This window comes from Pristis pectinata, chromosome 1 (assembly GCF_009764475.1).
Source record: "Pristis pectinata isolate sPriPec2 chromosome 1, sPriPec2.1.pri, whole genome shotgun sequence".
NCBI lineage: Eukaryota > Metazoa > Chordata > Chondrichthyes > Rhinopristiformes > Pristidae > Pristis > Pristis pectinata.
Window position 1 is genome coordinate 112834681 of NC_067405.1, and position 20719 is coordinate 112855399.

Consider the following 20719-nt stretch of genomic DNA (forward strand, 5'->3'; position numbering starts at 1 on the left):
TAAAGTGTCAATAAGGCATAATTAACTATTCAGATTGGTAAAATTTGATCTGGAATTGGAGTGCTTGGCAGTTGCTCATCAAAAAAATTCCACTAGGTGTATTGGAAATGAATAGAAATGGCTAAATAGAAAGGCATGGTTGATTAGGATTTGTGCATGAGAATAATTTATTTTAAGTTAAACCATTAAAGGGAAGTATCTTCAAATTGGAAAGAAGATATTTAGGGACAAGTCAAACAAGCTATTTGCAGACTGTTCTCACAATCATTAATTGCAGAGTGATCTGGGAACCAGTCATCTACTCTTGAACAAGGAGTCGTTATTGGGTACCAGACATATATTGCCGACATTTTCTTAGATGGAGATTTGAGGAGTTTAGGGATAGGGGAAGGGTTAGGGGTGGGTAGTTGTCAAAATATTATGTAAAATTGGTGAAGTTTGTCATTGAAATAATTTATGACTAAAATTTGGACTGATCTGATGTTGGGTTGTTTCAGCAAACTAAAAAATTGGATAATAGACCATTCCTTTACAAAACAGACTTTTCAGTTGTAATTAAAATACAAGGCTGTTTTATATAAACATCAATTTGGAAAGTACATACACTGTTAGTAGATATTTTTAAACACTGCACAGCTTTTTGACAATATAAAATATATATTACCTAATTTTTATGCATGCATGTTATAATTTCAAACTCAGAACTATAATACATTAGCGGTAAATAGGAAATTAAAGTTATGAGTTTTAATACAATGAAAATTACAAGTGCCAAAGACATGATATGTTTCATTATACAAAAGGAAATTAGTAGGTTTATAATTAAATCATTTGCCTCGGAGTATTGGTCATTATAATCAGACATGTGCCAAGCATTGTTCTGACAATCTTCTTTGCACTGATCATTCATGTGCCCCTTACATCATGAACCGGAATCAATCTCTGCTGAAGTTTACAGCCATCATTATCTATCTTTATCTCTTGTGAAATTATTCCAATGTTAATTTAGCTAGAATTTGAGCAGATAATTACGCCTCCATGTATCCTTTTAAGTGCCTTTATTTGCTGTTGTCTTAGCTCACAAGATAAATATATTTCCTAGTGTACTTCACCAGAGCATTATATTAGTTGGAATGGATATAGGGATCCTACAATTGACCCCAGACACTTTATGGCTGAAGAAGGACGAAAACCTCCGGGATTTCTGCAGCAGAGACTGTCCGGCAATCCCTGCTAACATCTACGCCTGAATGTGAAGCAAAGGTAGGATTTGATTTAGCCGTGATGGTCTCTGCAGTTGGTTAGATTTTCACTGTTTGCACTCATAGGATTACTTTAGTTACAGATGTCTGGCTACATCAGAAAGATTCAGCCCTACTTTTGGTTGTAAGGGGAACTGCGAATAAAGGCTATCTTATTAATGGTTTAAAAAAAAGGGTAGTTTATTTTGAATCTTATTTAGCTTTTATGTACTAACCTGACACAGACATTATAAGATAACAATTGAAGACAACTGTACAGCCAAAAGCTGGTACCTTTAAGAATAATTATTGAAAAGGTACAGTTGACAAAAACAAGGCTATACACTAGAATTCATTTACTAATCTACTTACAACTCCTCAACATGACGAAGTGCTGTCTCCTTTACAAAAAGCCATGAAAATACTTAAAACAGTAGCTTTAATGTGCACACTTCCTGGACATTTTACCTTATAGAATAGCATGCTGCAAGCTGCTTTTATGTACATAGATAAAAGTGTTGTGACAGAAGACCGTGTGCAGGATTTGCACAATGTTTTATAACTGTGTTGTGAAGCTAAATGGATTTTAGCTTTTTCCCCATCAACAATATAGGTCTGGCACCAATCTTGGGATGAATGCATTTCATATACACTGCAAATACTAAGCATCTTTCAACTTTGTAAAATTGTATAGCAGAATAGTTATAAAAGGAATAGAATGAAATCCAAATGAGATAATTTTTGAAAATGATTGAAGTTTCAGTAGAAGAAAGGACTCCCAGAGTTTTCTTATTGCCCAGAATAAGAAGGGCTTGTCAATCACGATTAAGCTTCTAGAATCGGAATCCCTTTGAAATGCAGCTGTTTCTTCTTTAATTGTGGCAACGGATACTGAAAAAGAGAGGAGACCGGCCTTAAAGATGAGTAAGGAATACAAAACAGCTCAGGATTAGCTTCAGAGTTCAAAGGTCACTAATTACACTAAGGAGTTCCCAGACACACTGAAAACACAAAACAGGTCACCTACCAAACTGGAAACAGACTCTCTCTTTAAAAAATCTTTCTGAAGTAGTAGATTTCCAGACATGACCAAAAACAACTCAGTGGGATCAGCTGACTACAAAAGGTAAAAAAGCATGGGCTTCTCTCCTGCTTTCTTTGTCCTCAGAGGCCTGGTGGAGGGAAAACTGAACCTGCAGATGGCATCGGCCTTCCCATTTGTTCACAATTTTCCCAAAATGGAGCCGTAACAAATATGGAGGATATTTTTGAACATCATTTAGTTGAGAACATATTTGCTGTTCTAATCTTCTCAATATCTTTAATCTAATGATGTCAATAGCTCACAATTACAGACCCACTCAAAATTCTTAAAGGCTAATATATTATGGGATTTACACTAGATATGTGCTACGTACGTAATTATACTAAAATAAAGATGCCGAAAACCGAACATTTCTCTATAGTTACTAAGAGCTTTTGAATTGTACTGCTCACACACAAGAAAGAGAATCAAATGTTGTTAGAACGCTGATGTCCTCAGCTTAATCATTTGTTGCTAAGTATGTAAGTTGGCAGATAACAGGATCTATTTGGTGAAGGTTGTCAACATAGAATTCTTGGGAATATATTTTTAGAACTCTGTACATATATATTTAATGTACCTCTAAAAAATCTTGATAGCACATCCCTACATAATGTAAATGTTTCAAAAAATTGATCAAATAATTGGGAGAAAGTATTTATATTTAGGGCTACATTTTGCTTTTGGCATAGTATAGCCAAGTCATTGGCAGCTGTTGTGAGGAAGTATGGCTTAGGCTAGTCATAATAACTTAATTCACGAATGCTGACTCATGGTTCTAATCAGCCTTTACAATGCACTGTCCAGGTAACTGTTCTTATGATACCAACATTTGTATCATTTTGTATTAATCATTTTGCAAAGCCAGAAGGAGGAAAGTTGCTGACCATTTTGTGAATGTTTTTGTCAAAGTGCAGTGAAGTACAGATTAACTCTGCGAGAATTATTTTTAAGTGGGCTTTCAAGCTAATCAATTAGCTTGGGACAAAGCAGTATAATAGAGCCATTGTTGAAATCTAGCTCTTGATATTTTTGCAGGAAGATTTTTCAATGTTACAGTATTTTTGGCATTAGAAAACTAAACTATTTGCATATTTTGTCAGGTGATTATTATGTGCTTGAAGTAAAACAAGTCATTAGAGTATAATTAATCTCTGGAGATGTGTGCAATGTTTATCTGGGTTTGAGATCAGCAGAAATAGTTTCTTTCTGCTGCATCAATAAAGTGATAAGAGTTCATAAATAGAACTCTGAGGAAGTTAGACTAATGAGAGTTGAATGCTGCTGACCTGTTCTTGTATATCTAAGTGAACTATGGAACAAAATGTTTAGAGTATCAAAATAAGCTTTTACTTGACATTAAGTGCCTTGGAGATGTTATTCGAAAGAGAGGTGAAAAATGACCCAAGGTATTCTACTTTTTCCAAATGGTTTGCTCTTCGAGGGAATGGTGATGATGGTTTTGTTGTGGCTGGATTATTCAGATGCTAAATGACAGATCTAGTATAAAGATCACATATTCACAGTTCTTCCTCTGCCCGCACCATAACTTCCATTTCAATCTACTACTCTTTTTAGTGACGATGCTTTGTGCATACCACTTTTACATAGGACAACACTTGAACATTGCTTTTTTTAAATTATAAATGCAAGTTGCTTTTTTTAAGTGTTGATCTATTAATTACATAAATTATTTAACTAAAATTAATAAATCATTACATTCTAATGGCTTAATTTGGTAGTGTGCAATATTTTAAATTGTTCTTAAAAATGGACACTCAAAGCTTATTGTATGTGTAGATTATTTCTGGACTTTGTGTAATTATATGGAGTAGCACAGATCTAGTTGAAATAAAGATTGTAATTAAAATTAAACATTAGGATGCCCAATTTACGTAATGGCCTAGTGAATTTATTCAAATGCTTAGCTGCACCACACAACCCAAGAAAGCTCATCTGTTGAATAGTTGTACTAAACAAACCAGAAAAAAGCCAGTTTAATCAATGAATAGCTGTATCATACAGACCAGGGAATCCAGATCCATGGACAGCATCACCATCTTCATTTGTACTGATATAGTGATAGTAACACTACAATTGGGAGGGATGGCCAGGAGTAAATAAAATCCAACATTATTTCTATTCCTTGCTCTCTCATGACAAACTTGTTGGCAATATGAATTGAGAGCACGGAATAAATTATCTTCTAATATTCACTGTTACAATTTAGACATTAATCTTGGCCCACTTGTTTAAGGTATTGGAGAATCAGTGGAGCTGTATCTCAGCAAGGGGTTAATGTATTTGAGAGATGTGTACCAGCAAGATCTCAAAAAATTGCAGCTCATCATGTTTGCAATAAACTGCTTTGTACTCTCAGAATCAGTTTTACCATATTTTAATCATAATATTTACAATATTTATGATAACATGAACAAACTTCATTGTAACATTACTACAGTAGTTTCCCATTTTATACACTTTAAAACAGATCAGGTTCTGGAGCACTAAAATACTACCCACTGTAATGTTTTAAAAATGTATAATCGAACAGAATTTACATTTTGAAACTTTCGTCCATCTGTTTGTCCAAACTGCATCAGGATGGTAAGGATCTGCTGGCTATGGGTGCATCACCTTTAGAGTTCCAGATGTAGTACTCAGAAGAAAGCAGCTCTTTGGCTAAAAAGTTAAATAATTAGTCAGTTAGTGGAGTGTGGAGCTCACTAGCAATAGTAAACATCCAGCAAAAGTAATTGTTACTCTATAGAAATATAACATTTCTGAAAAATAAAAATATATAATTTATGAATTTGCAATGAATCAGTTATAATGAATAGGCTACAAATACGTCAGCTTAAATTGCACGTGAATAGGATATTGCTTCCTCAGTGATCCATCAGCTCAGAACCAGGTTTGATCAATTACTGTAAGCAGCAGCCTCATTGTCCCCTTGGTTAATGATTGGTTTGCGATACGACCACAATGAAGAACCAGAGAAATTTCTGAAAAGCTTAAAATTGGGATGAGAGGGGAGAGTAAAGATCAATAATTCTAACCATCAAAGCTGTAAGGACATATATTTTTGATGATTAACATCAGCCTAATGAAAGGCAGATGGCAGAAACACAATATGACAAAGTTAATGAACATGTCGGTCTTTTCTGTCCTAAACTATGTTGCTTTTCAGCGATAATTGCAGACAAGACTGACCCCTGCAGGAGATATCTATTCTGGTTAAAGGAAAATCCAAAATATTTATCATTCAATCAATAAATAAAGAAAATTGAAGCTTACACGTGATGATTCTAGGTTTTGCTGAAGAGTATACTTGCACTGAATGTTGGTCCACATAGCAACCGGTCAATGTATAATCTGGGATTCGAAAGTAAAGCTGGATAGATAATGAAAAAATTGAATGATTAATAGTTTCAGAACTATTTAATCAGGTTTTATCATCTTGACATTGCCAATCTTGAAACATTTCATTATTTAGCTTGCTTTCCATGTACCCTAAAATGGTCACAATAATTCTTCTTGTGAAAATGAACTTATGTCAATCTTTGATCAGTTGCTAATAGATCAAATGACCCCATCTTTAGGATGGAAAGAATTAACTCAAGTCCAATTTTCATGTTGATAAATGAGTTAGATATAAACATTTAAAGTACCATCTCTTACTGAAGCCATAATGCTCTTCTTGGTATCTTTGCTTAAGAAAATCTTAGACCATCAGCAGATTCATCTAATTAGATTAAATATTGTTCCTGACTTCAAACCAACTTAACCATGTTTCCAAGATGTTGAATAGAATGACTCCTTCAACTGATTAAATTTCTGATACAATTAGTCTACCTAAAATCAATCATCAAAAATGTGAAGAATTAGATATTACTTGTTGCTATAAAAAGCCATATTTGGGCAAAACTTATGGCAGGTAAAAGTGATACAGAAATTAAAGTAATCAGTGCCCTTGGCATTCCTTACTAATTTACACATTTCCATTTCTTCCTTTGGCAGGTCTAAATAACCAACTAGATAATGAAAAGCACCAATCTACCTTAACATATGCTGTAAGTCCGACGCAGAATGGATCAGTTGGCTGCACTGAATGGTTTGTAGCACCAACCTCAGGGAACATTACTGCACCAGTTAAAGATACTTCCAACGACTTTGGGAATTTCTGACCTAAGAAGAGAATAAAATAAAGTACATTTGCAAAAGATTGTCAACACCAAATACTTTAAATAACACTTTCCATATTTGGTATATTTTTATTTGGGAAAGTACTCTGAAAGATTCACCAATAGAGATGATTCCTCATAATTAACTTCCATTTGAATATGATCTAATTGGCTTGAAAAATATAATATAAAGTGTCAAGTCTGTGCAACAACTCTACTGGATAATAACTAACATAGAAGCTTTGATTTTCCACAAGATTTGTTTTTCTGCAAGATGGAAATTTATTTAAAAAAAAGTAAAACAAATAAATCGACAAAAGTAGAAAATGGTGGAAAGCAGGCCAGGCAACATCTGTGGAAATTCTGACAAAAAAAGCCCTTGACCTGAAACATTAACTCTGATTCTCTTTCCACAGTTGCTGCCTGACCTGCATTCTGTGCTTTTATTTCAGATTTCCAGCATCTACAATTTTTGTGATTTTCATACAAAATAAGTTAACTAGACAGAAGACCTGTATTAATCAAACCTGCATTGATCAAACACTAGTAATATGCAAGAATTCAGTGAAATTTTAATCTCTGGTCAGATTTTTCCAGTTGAACAATCCAATACAAAGCAAAATAATTTGGCTTTATTAAATTGATACAGTGTTCGCAATTACTTCTCACCAGAATATCTGTCATCATATGTGTAATATAATTTGCTTGTTGAAACAAGCTAGCAGGCACAGAATTGGAGCAAGTTTTATGAATAAGTGTGATGCTTGTGTACAAAATAAGTCTGTTTAAGGCCGTTTAATAGATTCAGTTTTGTTTCTCTTTGCAACACCACCTATGAAAAGCATGGTGACATATGTGATTAAATGCAAGGTTTCATTTACTTATTATGAAGACTAAATCATTTTGAAGTAACAAGTTATTAAAGAAATATTGCACCTTGAATCAAGTTTAAGTGAAATAGAACAGTTCGCAAACTAACCAATGATCCAAACCAGTAAGCTTTTTTCTCGTGCCACCTCCAGCTGCCCATGGCTCACCTTACAATCAGTGTTTATAATTGGACCCCTATCAAGAAATGAAGAGACCAGGATAATCAGATATATTTTAAAAGTAAAATATGATTTCTATGCATTTATTTCAAAACATTTGTATATTTTTGATTTACTTTAGGAATCATCTGTTTAAAATTAGCAATAAATAAGAACAGGAGGAGGCCACTTGGCCACTCAAACCTGCCCTGCCAATCAATGTGATAATGGCTGATCTGCCCCAGGCCTCATTTTCTCTTCTGTGCTGGATCCCCATAGCCCTCAATTCCCTGATCTTTCAAAAAATGTATCTACCTCCTCTTTAAATACTTCCTTCACAATCTAGCCTCCACAACCCACTGAGGTAGAGAATTCCAGAATTTCACCACCCCTTGAGAGATGAAATTCCCATGCAATTTAGTTTTAAATGATTGCTCCCTAATCTTGCAACTATGCCCATCATTCAAGATTCTCCTACTGGTGAAAACCCCTAGACATCTACCCAGTCAATAAGATGTTATATGTTTCAATAAGATTACCCCTCAATCTTCGAAATACTAAAGAATATAGATCTAATTTCTTTAGCTGCTTGTGACAGGCCAACTCTCTCATTTCAGGAATAAACCTAATGAATTTATTTTAGACAACTCCAATACTAGTACATCTTCTCTTAAATAAGGCATGAAAATCTATGCATAGGCCTTACCAGCACCTTGTACAATTGTAACGATACTTCTCTATTTCTAAACTCCAACCTTCTTGCAAAAAGGCCAATATGTTATTAGCTTCCCTAACTACTTGCTGCAGCTGCCTGCCAACTTTTTGCAATTCATGCATGGGAACACCTAGATACTGTCTGGGATTGTTAAACATACAACATCCTTCAGGAATTATGTGGATAACAGGTATTAATACAAAGGAGAACCAGACTTCAAACAAAATGTGAGCTATAAGCAGTAATCAGTTTTGAAATTAAAACGAAAGCTATGTAAGCAAACAGGTCTGACTACAGAGCACAGGCTACTGGCACACAGCAGGAGACTGCTCAAGAGATAAGGATTGTAAACTGAGGTGACCATGAAATGGGTTCTTGTATTCATCAGCCAAATGCAAGACAAGGGGGCTATGTTAATTGGCTTCCATCAAACCAATCAGACACCTTCAGCTAAGTTATTTTGCATTACTGCGATAAAGATCAAAAGGAGGTTCCAGACCAGACTTACTTTGTCACTTAGCACATTAAACATGGTCATAGGCATATTTGCTCTATCAATAATTGGGATATTTGTGTTCACAGAGAGTCAGCCCTCGCAACACTAATTTTGGGCATCTGAGTGATAGAGCATCTAAGCATCAATGTGAATTATTTTGTCCCAGGTGTTTGAACATTCAGAGGTTTCTTCTCATTTACAGTGTGCTCCCATTGTAAATATGTAATTCAATGGAACCATTTGTTAGATTCAAAATATTGAAGTAAATGATATTATTACAGCTATTGAAATTACATTGAATCACTTGCTGTTATCTTTGTTCTTTTAAGAGTATAAAAACTTGATGTACTTCGAGTACGGAGAGATTCAAGTGAGACTGTGTCCAAGAGAATGTCTGCTTATTGTGATGAATAAAGACCCTTTACAACCAGCAGAAGGTTTAGTCACAGTCACAACATTTGGGGGCTTGTCTGGGATATGTTTGTGATCTATTATGTGGTCAGCGACCTCAGCAGTCTAATGGGGAGAGTACTTCTTAAATGTAGCACCCCATAATTAGATCTGTTCTGGCCAAGGATCATGGGATCGCAAAGTATCAAAGATCTTTCTGCACTTTGCAATCTTTCTCTGTTTAGATAATCATCCACCTTTAGATTCCTCTTGCCAAATTGCATTACCTCACACCTTCGTACATCAAACTCCATTTACCAACTTTTCTCTCACTCACTCAATCTATATCCTGTTGCAGAGTCCAAATATCCTCATTGCAATATGCCCCCCCACCTATTTTCCTGTCAGCAGCAAACTTGGCTATGTTACACTCTGCCCCTCCTCCAGGTCATCAATATAAATCATATACAATTGAAGGCCAAAAAGTGATACGTGGGGCACACAAGTAGTTGCATCATTTCCTGAAAACGACCCTGTTTTTAAGACTCTTTGTCTTCTGCGTGATAACTAAACACACTTCCCTTAATGCCATTAACTATTATCTTGTACACCAGCTCTTTATGTGGCACCTTGTCAAAAGCCTTCTGGAAATCCAAATACAATAGATCTACAAGTTCCTCACTATCAACTCTGCTTGTTACATCCTCAAAGAATGCTAGCAAATTTGTCAATCATGATTTACCATTTATAAAATCATGTTGACTTGGTTTGATTATATTAAGCTTCCCTAAATGATTAGCTATTTCTTCCTTGATCATAAACTCCAGTATTTTGCCAACAAAAGATATTAAGCTAACAGACCCATCTTTTGTGTTCCTCCTTTCTCGAACAAGGGAGTATGCTTATGTTTTTCCGATCCGCTTGGTCCTTCCTGGAAATATGAGTTTTGGAAAGCTTCAACCAATGTCTCCACTATCTCTGCAGCCACTTCCTTTAAAATCCTCAGATGCAGGCCATTTAGTCCTGGCAACTTGTCTGCCTTAATTCCCATCAGTTTTTCCATTAAATTGTTCCTCATGGCAGGAATTGTTACAAGTTCTTTTATATTATTTGAAACTAGCCCATCAGATATCTTTGGGATACTTGCAGTGCTCTCTACAGTGAAGACTGATGCAAGAAAGTGATTTAACTTATCTGCCACTTCCTTGTTTCCCATTAGTAATTCCCCAGTCTCACCTTTAAAGGGTCCCACTCTTACCTTTGATACCTTCTTCCTTTCTGCATATCCATAAAAGCCCTTGCTATTATGATACTAAATAAATCTGACAGAATTGGGCCCATGAACCACACTTGAATTAAAGAAGTTAAATAAAGCCCAATAACTATCAACACTGAATTTATGATCTGTTATTAGTTTTCTAATGATATGCTGTAGGTGCAGTGATACATTGTCGAATGACTTTTGATGCTGTGTAATTTCTATCTGCGATATATTGTAAAAAGATCAGAATAACATAGCATGTAGTAATTCTTTGAAACATAAAAATCTCAATCTGTTGAATAGAAGAAGTAGATTTTATACTTCTGACCGAATTTAATTCAATATAAATATTAAATGACACAAATCAACTTTAGATTCTGAGCAGGCTTCTGCAGAATTCTTATGTTCTAAACAGAACCACTGAGCTGTTTTTCATATTGACAAATATTTCTTGGCTTAATTATGTCTTTAATGAATCTCAATGTGGAACTTGTATGAAAGTTGTTAAATGTTCTGCACATTATCTGCATGGACAATTTATTAAAAGCACAGAGTCAATACAACAAGAAAGACTTTAAGTGACCAACAACATTAAGATAAACAACTATAATGGGCAGGTAAGAAAATGTAGCAACTATTAAAAATCTTGCATCTGTTAAAGAGAAAGAAATCAAATATTGTTGCGGTTATATTTTTGTAACATCGTACTCAAATGCCTTGTAGGACTGACTCTGTAATGTCTTTGGAATTTAACTAAAGTTTATAGTTATCATCAAATTAAACAATTTCTGGCAGTAGTAGTTTTTTCTTTAAACCATGCTGTGCAAAATGAAATTATACCACTCTGCATAAAGGACAAATAGATGATAGATTAAGAGAAGTCAAAAGTGGTCACGGTTGAAAACCCCTCCAAATAATTTGGTTCTAATAGAATCAATATTGAAATGTAAAGATAGTTATTAAAACTGTTTTAATGGTTTGGATGTGAATCAATATTGCAAATGTAACTGGTATCTCTAAATGTCAGGTTTGTTTGCAGTAGCTGTAACTACCTATTTAAATTACCAAAGAAAATCCCTTCAACAAACAGTCCTCAGTAACTGTGTATAGTGCACCCAGGGAGGAAAATTCACGATGAAAGGCAACTTGCTAAGAAAACCAATTCAGGGACCTTGTGTTATGCAACAGATGAAAAAATTTGAACCATGGTTGAAATTTCAGAATGTCATTACAAAACAATTGCTATCTATTCAATTGCAATTGTATTCTATTTCCTGTAGTATATTTTAAGTGTAAATGTATCACTGGACGTTTTTTCCCTACATCTGCCACTTGAGAAGATGCTCCACTTTGCCTTCCAAACTCCACCCAGCAAAGAATCCAATTCACTCACCATATCCTATCCCAACTAAAGGCCAATCACCTGTCACCAATTTACCAACCTTTGACACACATTAAAAATGCTGAAAGCCAACCAATGAAATAATACACTTCACGTTCAAATGGGCAATTTAATCTACCATTTTACTATTTACCCCATCCCACAAATTTGCTAGTTATTGGGCACATTTTCCACACAAAACCTTGACACAGCATAAATTTTCTTAAGCTACCACCTCCATTACCTGTTGAAGAAGGGAATGTGAGCTTCACAATATTCAAATCCATTTTTGACACTTTCATGTAGTTTTAGATTGACTGCAATCTTTAATTGTTGCTCTTCTTCCTTCATTTGATAGAAACCAAGAATTGGAGGGATTGGTGCCTGCAAACAAGGTGATGAGGCATTATTCAATTATTCAGGCCTCTATGTATCAAACTGGTTATTTTGCATGACTATTTAATTGGATAAGAACTAACAATCTGATTTCTTCTGTTCAACTCGAGCTGCATTTTTTATCTTATAAAATTATCTAATTCCAAACGATTCCGCAATGCTGTAAACCTGAACAGAAAAAAAGCTATTAGAGAAACCTAACTTATTAAAACATTTCAGTATATCTGACAGGCTTGGCTTGCATCCACTGGAATCAAGAAGAGTGAGAGGCAACTTGATTGAAGAACAAGATCCTGAAGGGACAACAGCCGGTCAGGCAGCATCTGTGGAGGGGAATGGGCACTCGAAGTTTTGAGTCAAGACCCTTCATCTGGACAGTTGACTGTCCATTCCCTTTCACACATGCTGCGTAACCTGCTGGGTTCCTCCAGCATCTTGTTTGTTGCTCCAGATTCTAGCACATGCAGTCTCTTGTATTTCCAAGATCCTGAAGGGTCTTGGCAGGCTGTATATAGAGAGGGTATTTGCAATTCCTGTGGGAGAATCTGTTTAAAAATAAGAGGTCACCCACTTAAGACAGGGTTTTTTTTCTCCCAGGGGGCCATGAGTCTTTGGAACTCTCTCCCTCAAAGTATGGTGAAGGCAGAGTTAGTTAGAGTCTTCATTACCAGTGGGGGAGGGGAGGTGGTGTTGTGCAGGCTGAATTGTGGAGTTGAGATTTCAGTCAGATCAGCCATGATTACACTATTGAGGGGTTGATTGGCATGTCACAAAATCTGGGACAACATCAGGACTTAAAGATGCACTTGTAAACTTTTTTTTATATAAGCTTTATATGATTGAAATGAAAATTCTGTAAATTCAATCAGGCACTTGTAGCTACAAGTCACGCTTGCATCCCTGATTCAAGCTCCAATTTTAGAATTTGGGATTCGGGTGAGATGAAGTGAAAAGGAATAGGCCACAGACAAACCCAGGTTTGACAACCATTCTTGGGTTTGCCCATGCATTCCAACTACAGCACATCCATTTTTCAGTTCAAATCAATAAACCTACATACACATGCTTCTCCAGTTTTCTGTAACAACAGTTAAAAATATCAACACAATCAAAATATCCAAAGGTAAATAACTGACATCAAAATACAGCAAGCACGGAGGATTAAGATTCATAAATGACAATAAAATAAATGATCGGTAGTGATGCTGGATGAAAGAATTATTAAGAACAGTAATATCTCTACAATTCTTTTAAGTGCATGAGCAATTTTATGTTCACATGAATAAGTAGACTGGCCTGATTAACAATTCATCCAAAAGATGACAGCTCTGATTATATAGCACTCCTTGTATACTGTTACAGAACTGTCAGCCTAGATTATATGTGCTTATGAGTTAAGACTTCAACCCATGACACTCTGACTTAAAAGTGAGAATGCTTTTGCTGAGTGAAGTCTGACTCCAAGACTATAAATCAAAGCTAGAAACCAATTTAAATCAAACAGAATAAAATAATTTTAACGAAAATGTCCTTTTACTTACACAAAGCTTTCAAAAAGAAACTATGTAAATTGAATCAAAATTCACATACACTTTTTGGTTCAAGTCTAATAAGTAAAATGTATACTGACTTGGGAGGTGTAGCAGCAGAGTTTAAATACATCTAACGGCGGTGTGAAGGGAAACTTGTATGGTCCATTGAACAGTGAATCATCCATATCATCAACACTATTAAAAGTAAGGATTGTGGAATCAACAACACTGACGCAAGGATGCACAAGAATATCCTGGAGAGGAGATCCATTGATGGGTAAATTCAGGCTCACAGTAACAGTTGGCATTATTCCTTCCAAATCACACTAAATTGGAACAAATACAGCAAATTAGAAACAAAACCATTTTAAGGAAATCAGAACCATTTTTTGTTAAATAATGAAAGCATGGACAGTAGACAACCTGGAGTAAGTTCTATTAAGCTATACACATATCGGAAAGAAATGAATTTATATCGTGCTTACAGCTAATAAGTGACTTTAGTTTGTGACTGTTGCTGTTATAAGCAAGCAACTAGTTTGCACAGAATTTTGTACAAATGCTCAATGCATCCATTGGGTTTGGTCAAGAAATAGATTTTGACTTGAACAACAGCATCACTGTCTGACTGTTTTCGTAATGATTCATGGGATCTTTTACACCCATTTGATAAGATGGACTAGACCTTCATTTTGCATCTCTTTAAAAAGACTGTACCTCTGGAAATACAGCACTTCATTTGTGCCATCTTAGGGCTCATATCCTGTAGTGGGATTTGAATCAATAATATTCTCACTCAGAAGTAAAAAGTCTGTCAGTGAGCAGAATTCCCTCATATTATGGGCGACACAAATGATCCCTAATAATTTGTTGATGTTTGAACGTCCCCTTGTTCTTTTTAACAATAAAACTAAGCACGAAGCCACAATTCAATTATTTACCTTATCATTTACTTAGGATTCAACAAAGTGAGAAAAACAATCAAATTTACAGGCACAAGTGATTTCCCTGAATAAATCAAAAACATAAAATAAAATGTAATAATCCATAGATATATAACTTCAGTACTAAAAATATAAACTGCTTTTTTTAACAAACAACACATCTTCCTCAATTTTGTCAGGAATGTGATTTCTGAACAATGCAATGTATATACACAGTACTAACCTTACATGTTACAGTTCCGTACTCCTGCCATACATCAATTACATCTTTCTTGCCATACTGCATTGACCGAATTTGTTCAGTGACATAGACATTAACCTGTGGTTTCCCTTTGTATGTACCAGGCTTCCAAGCTGGCTGTTTTTGGGTTTGTACTGATGAGACTGAATTCTGGGGACCATGGCTTCCAGAGAGGGTTTGCATCAATCCAAAATCAGTATCTGTTGGAGTCCCCAATGGACAGGCATGCATCAACATTGCAGGGAGCTGAGCCACCTTAGTAGCAACTTCTGACTCATTTCTCTGTGACAAATTTAGAAAGGCCATTAATCCCGTTAGTAATGCAAATGCAGCAGAAATTCCATGTAGGTTTATTAATGGTGGATGGGGACTCAAAGACTGTTCAACTAAAGGAAGACAAGCAAAGAGGATTGAATTTTGTGTCATTACAAGGACAGGCCAAAGAATACCATCTCCAACAGCAATTTCATAAATGGATGTCCTATTTATTCTGCAACAGCTATCTCTGTGTTCCACAAAGTTCTTGTCCAGATCAGTCATACCAAGTTCACATAACAGCGCACTAAGAAAGATCCTGTCTTCTGGCACTTCTGTATAGCTTTTTCCATTGAAAATCTTGGCTCTTTTTTCAACTGTTGGATATTGTCTATAAAAAGAAAGCATGTTTTCTTTTAATAATAAACACCATTGAATGATTACTTCTAATATTTAATTTATAAAATGTAACATTAGTGCAAAATGTGTATTTTGCTATTATACGTGCAATATATTTGCATTTTGCTTTTTCTGATCAACTTTGATCCTGAAGGCAGCAACACTACTGGGTTTGACATCAATTATAGCATTGGACAGGCCTTTTAAAACCAGCAGTACTGGTACTGGGAAACTAACAAAAATGCCCAGATTTCAAAGATGCTACAGAGTCACAAAGCCAACAGGCACAGAGGGAGGTCACTTAGTTCAAGCCAGTTCTCTGTGGGCCAATTCAGTCAGTCTCATTTCCCCACTCCATCGCCATGGCTATGCAAGCTTATTCTCTCAAATACCAATCCAATTTCTTTTTGAACGTATTGATCATCGCTGATTCTACCTCCCTTGCAGGCAGTGAAGTCTTTACCACTCGTGTGTAAAATGCTCTTCGTCATATCACCTGTATCTCTTGCTCAAAATCTTAAATATGTCCCCTTGCCCTTGTACCATCAGTTAAGGGGAGCAGCTGCTCTTTGCCTATAATATCTGAACTTTTCATAATATTGTATGCCTTTCTCAAATCCCTTCTCAACCTCCTTTGCTCCAGCAAGAACAACCCCAGCTTCTCCACCCAAACCTTGCACTAAAGCCACACTTCTCTGGAACCACTGATATATCTCCACTGCACCCTCTTAAAGAACTTCACAACCTTACTAAAATATGATGAGCGGAATTGAATGAGAGACAGAGAGGTAATGGGGTTGAGGGAGTCAGCCAATTAGGGGAAAGGAGACAAAGGTGAGTGGGACTGAAGGAGGTTGGAAGGAAACAGGCCCATGAAAAGGTGTGTGTGTGTTTGTGTAAGCCTGTGCAGTGGAGCATGTTCTCCAGTCATCTTGGACCTCCTTACCTTTGGAACAAGACCTTGCTCTGTTCAGACTGTGTTAGCTGGTGTGCAAAAGCCATCCCAAGTTAAACGAATTCATGCACAATTTTTGGTTTCCCCATTACATTAATTGCCATTCTATTCTCACATTCTGTTTGCCAGACTTATTTTCCCTTGGCAACTTATTGTATCACTTGTAAAATTCATTTGCATGCATCATGCATCCCTTTTTTTGGTTGCATCATATTCTCGACCTTCCTCATCATTCAAGAAACCCAGAGTTTGCATCCTTCTGTATCAATGCAAGACGTTTGTTTTTTAGTTAACTGAAGGAAGAAAATGTTGCACTGCTCCAATTCCTACCATTTATTTATCAAACTCCTTCGTTCACTATGCAGAGGCTATGCCATTAGACCGAACTGAATTTAACAGTCGGAAGGATGTAACATAAACGCTGGATTTTATTCCCTGCTCGCAGAAACTCAAACATTATTCCTCCCCGAACAGGATCAACTTTCCAATACTGATCACCGTGATGGGTACAAACTGCCTGTGTTTATTTGTACAAGACACTTGGTTGAAAGCACATTTCCGGGAAGTCTCTTCTGATTAGCAGAGGATGTCAGGGGAGCAAATCCCAAAGATCATTCACATTATTACCTCGAGAACTTCACTGACGGCGCCTCTCCCCTCTCCAGCCCCACCAGCCAAAACGCCCGAACGCTCATTTCTGCCGAGCTGACGGAAGTTATGCGGAAAGGCGGGCGACGTGCAGGGGAGAGCGGGAACCGCCGCCGCCACCGCCTGACAGGCTGCAGGGAGAGCGCTCCTGCGCATCCTCAGCCCAGCGGGTCAGAGGGCGGCCGCTCTGCGCAGTCGCTCTCCTTCGTCCCGTTCGCGCAACCCCGGCGACTTCCGGTGAAGCGGAAAGATGGAGGAGCGGCGGAGGGGGAGGTGAGGAGGTGTCAGGCGGTGAAGCCAGACCTCGGGCTGCCCTCTGGGACTCGACAGCATCCTCTGGGCCCTTCTGGGACTCTTCATTATGTAGGCGCCTTGGCTGACGGACAACGGACAACTCTCGCGTCTGGCGTCATGGCTACCACAGCGGAGCTGTTCGAGGTGGGTCCAGCTCCGGCTCCGGTGTTTCGGCTGTTGTTTTGGTGCCACCGAATCTGATTCAACTCGGATCTCGGTGCAGCCGGTAAACTGGGGAAATAGCTGACGATCCAGATATATTGGGCGTAGAAATGGGTTTCAGTTGTTAAGCATCATTGTTGGAGTGAGTTATATGTTGTTGCAAATGATGTGACGACAACGACGAAATATTGGGGTTGTAGGAAATCTATAATAAAGACCAGAAAGTATTATGAATACGCTGCAGGTCAGACAACATCAATTGCGAAAGGTGGGTATCCTTTCAACAGGCCTAGTAAACAATCACAACTCAGTGTGTCAAGATTAATTCAGCAAATTCAGTTGTGCGATTGGATTGCAAAGCTTAGGAGTGATCTAAGAAAATTTTTAGTATCATATCTTGATGTGCAGTATTAAAGTTTTTTTTCCAAAACTAATGCAGTCGAACATACCATGGATCAATACCATGATATATTATTACCCAAGTGTACAAACAAATGCACAGGATGCCACTTGGTCTATCATGCCAAATGAGAGCATTTACAGTATTAAAACTTTGTGTTCATGGTGTTATCCAATTTTAATTTGACATTTTGAATAGCCATTTATACTTCAGTATATCTGTTAGAAATATTTCATTTCCCAGCTATTATTGGCCTATGATCTCTTCTAGTGATTTACCAAATAATGAAAATGTTACAGTAATATTCAAACATCGTATTTTTGAAAGCCTCCATGTATTCACTTTCATTACTATGAAAGCTGTAAGTTTTCAATCCTTGCTACTCTTCTGCACCACCTTTAACATGGCAACTTAACATCAAAAATGCAGCTTTTTAAAATGGATAAATGTCTGTAGGAACTTAAAGTTGCCTTTAAAATTGGGTTCCCTGGTTGAAGAAAGACATTGTGTTATCAAAAGGTTGGTGAAAGGGGTGGATTTTATTATGGGTATTATGAGAAAGGAGGTCTTGATAGGATTCCCACAGCTAGGGCCAATATGTTTGGAAAGCAAAACTGTCAGTTGAGGTGGGGGAAGTGTAAGCATGGTGTGCATAGAGACTTACCAGATGAACAGAATTTATTGTAGGAAGGATTGGCGTTACGAAGATGGGAAGGATGAGCTCATTGTTAGATTTCCATGTAGTGATACACTCCATACGAGTGAGAACTTCAGACCTGAAACAATGGGGGACTGAGATTCACTTATTGCAGGAGTGATCATCTACCAGTAAAACATGATGATGCTGGAGGAACTCAGCAAGCCAGGCAGCATCCATGGAGAAAAGCGGGCCGTCATTGTTTTGGGTCATGACCCGAAATGTTGACCGCCTCCTTTTCTCCATGGATGCTGCCTGGCGTGCTGAGTTCCTCCAGCATCATCATGTTTTTCATCTAGATTCCAGCATCTGCAGTCCTTTGTTTCTCTGAACAGCTACCAGAACTCCTTGGGACATGGGAGGGGCAGCAGATTTTTGATGGCATATAGTTTAAAGGTTAGAAGATGGGAGACTGTTGAGGAAACTATTGATGTGCCGGAACCTGTAGATTACAAAGGTATGGATAGTGCTTTTGGACTAGATGAGTTCAGAGGGGCAGAGTAGATGAAGTTAGAGTAGAAACTGCTTTATGATTGTGATATTATGGGGTTGGAAACTGGTTTGTATAGAATTCAAGCAGTCTTGTTTGGTCTCACAGGGTGGATGTGCTGGAGGTGTCAATGGTAGTTAAAGAAATTATTTGATCCTCCTGGTGTTTAATGAGGATATTATAGCTCATTCCAGATTAAGTATTTGAAAAGCAAATGGTCGTGTAGGTGAGAGGGGTAGGTTGTATACTGTTGGTCATTAGTTCCCAAATGTTCTACAGTCAGACTGATTGCCTTCCAAAAGCAAAATACTGTAAATGTGTGAAACCAGAAACAAGAACATAAAATAATGGAAATACTAAGGTCGGGCACCATTTGCGGGGAGAGTTAACATTTAGGTCAATGGCTTATCATTAGAATATAATTAAACTCTGTACCTCTCTCCTTGTGGAGAAGTAAAGAATCACTAATGTTGAGTACTCAGAGGTAGACCGAATGTCGACTGAAAATTCTGGACCTGTGACCTGATCCTGAACTGCAGGTTGAATATAGGACTTCTCCCCCACTTCCCCCTCCCCTCCCCTCCCCTCCCTTCCCCCCTCCCCTCCCCTCCCTTCCCCCCTCCCCTCCCCTCCCTTCCCCCCTCCCCTCCCCTCCCTTCCCCCACCCCCCCTCCTCCCTTCCCCCACCCCCCCTCCTCCCTTCCCCCACCCCCCCTCCTCCCTTCCCCCACCCCCCCTCCTCCCTTCCCCCACCCCCCCTCCTCCCTTCCCCCCCCTCCCTTCCCTCCCCCCCCTCCCTTCCCTCCCCCCCCTCCCTTCCCTCCCTTCCCTCCCCCCTCCCCCCTTCCCTCCCCCCTCCCCCCTTCCCTCCCCCCTCCCCCCTTCCCTCCCCCCTCCCCCTTCCCTCCCCCCTCCCCCTTCCCTCCCCCCTCCCCCTTCCCTCCCCCCTCCCCCTTCCCTCCCCCTCCCCCCTCCCCCCCTCCCCCCTCCCCCCCTCCTTCCCTCCCTCCCTCCCTCCCTCCCTTCCCCCTCCCTCCCTCCCTTCCCCCCTCCCTCCCTCCCCTCCCTCCCCCCCTCCCCCCCCTCCCCCCTCCCTCCCCCCCTCCCCCCCCCCCTCCCTCCCCCCCCTCCCCCCCTCCCCCCCTCCCTCCCCCCCCTCCCCCCTCCCTCCCCCCCTCCCTCCCCCCCCTCCCCCCTCCCTCCCCCCCTCCCTCCCCTCCCTCCCCCCCCCTCCCCCCCCTCCCCCCCCCTCCCCCCCTCCCCCTCCCTCCCCTCCCCCCCTCCCCCCCCTCCCCCCCCTCCCCCCCTCCCCCCCCCCCCCTCCCCCCCCTCCCCCCCCTCCCCCCCCCTCCCTCCCCCCCTTCCCCCCCCCTCCCCCCCTTCCCCCCCCTCCCCCCCCTCCCCCCCTCCCCTCCCCCCTCCCCTCCCCCCCTCCCCTCCCCCCCCTCCCCCCCTCCCCTCCCCCCCTCCCCCCTCCCCTCCCCCCCTCCCCCCCTCCCCTTCCCCCCTCCCCCCCTCCCCTTCCC

General features: G+C 39.1%; 2 protein-coding genes and 1 long non-coding RNA gene across 3 annotated transcripts in view; 2 read left to right on the plus strand and 1 right to left on the minus strand.

The window, feature by feature from the left end:
- LOC127583237 (uncharacterized) overlaps positions 1–6443 on the plus strand; it is a 71599-nt gene extending 65156 nt beyond the window's left edge. Inside the window, exon 4 of the long non-coding RNA XR_007958239.1 lies at positions 6346–6443. This is a non-coding gene — a long non-coding RNA (uncharacterized LOC127583237). The remainder of the gene's footprint in view (positions 1–6345) is intronic.
- ap5m1 (adaptor related protein complex 5 subunit mu 1) lies at positions 91–17286 on the minus strand. Its single transcript, XM_052038839.1, has 9 exons — positions 17130–17286; positions 14876–15539; positions 13807–14034; positions 12025–12164; positions 7489–7574; positions 6386–6513; positions 5623–5719; positions 4887–5007; positions 91–2132 (listed from the first exon to the last, which is right to left on the minus strand). The coding sequence occupies exons 1-8, from the start codon at positions 17195–17197 to the stop codon at positions 4925–4927; spliced, it is 1494 nt and encodes a 497-aa protein (XP_051894799.1). The 5' UTR covers positions 17198–17286; the 3' UTR covers positions 91–2132; positions 4887–4924.
- A 3-nt stretch (positions 17287–17289) lies between these two features.
- exoc5 (exocyst complex component 5) overlaps positions 17290–20719 on the plus strand; it is a 44960-nt gene continuing 41530 nt past the window's right edge. Inside the window, 1 exon segment of the mRNA XM_052038715.1 lies at positions 17290–17588. Coding sequence (XP_051894675.1) covers positions 17562–17588 — 27 coding nt within the window. The 5' untranslated portion in view covers positions 17290–17561.

Coding starts and splice junctions, on each gene's coding strand:
- ap5m1 (XM_052038839.1), bottom strand. CDS start 17,197: ATGAGCGTTCGGGCGTTTTGGCTGGTGGGGCTGGAGAGGGGAGAGGCG. Junction 14,035..14,875: donor ACGGAACTGTAACATGTAAG/GTTAGTACTGTG, acceptor GTTCCAATTTAG/TGTGATTTGGAAGGAATAAT. Junction 12,165..13,806: donor TCTGCTGCTACACCTCCCAA/GTCAGTATACAT, acceptor CCTTGTTTGCAG/GCACCAATCCCTCCAATTCT.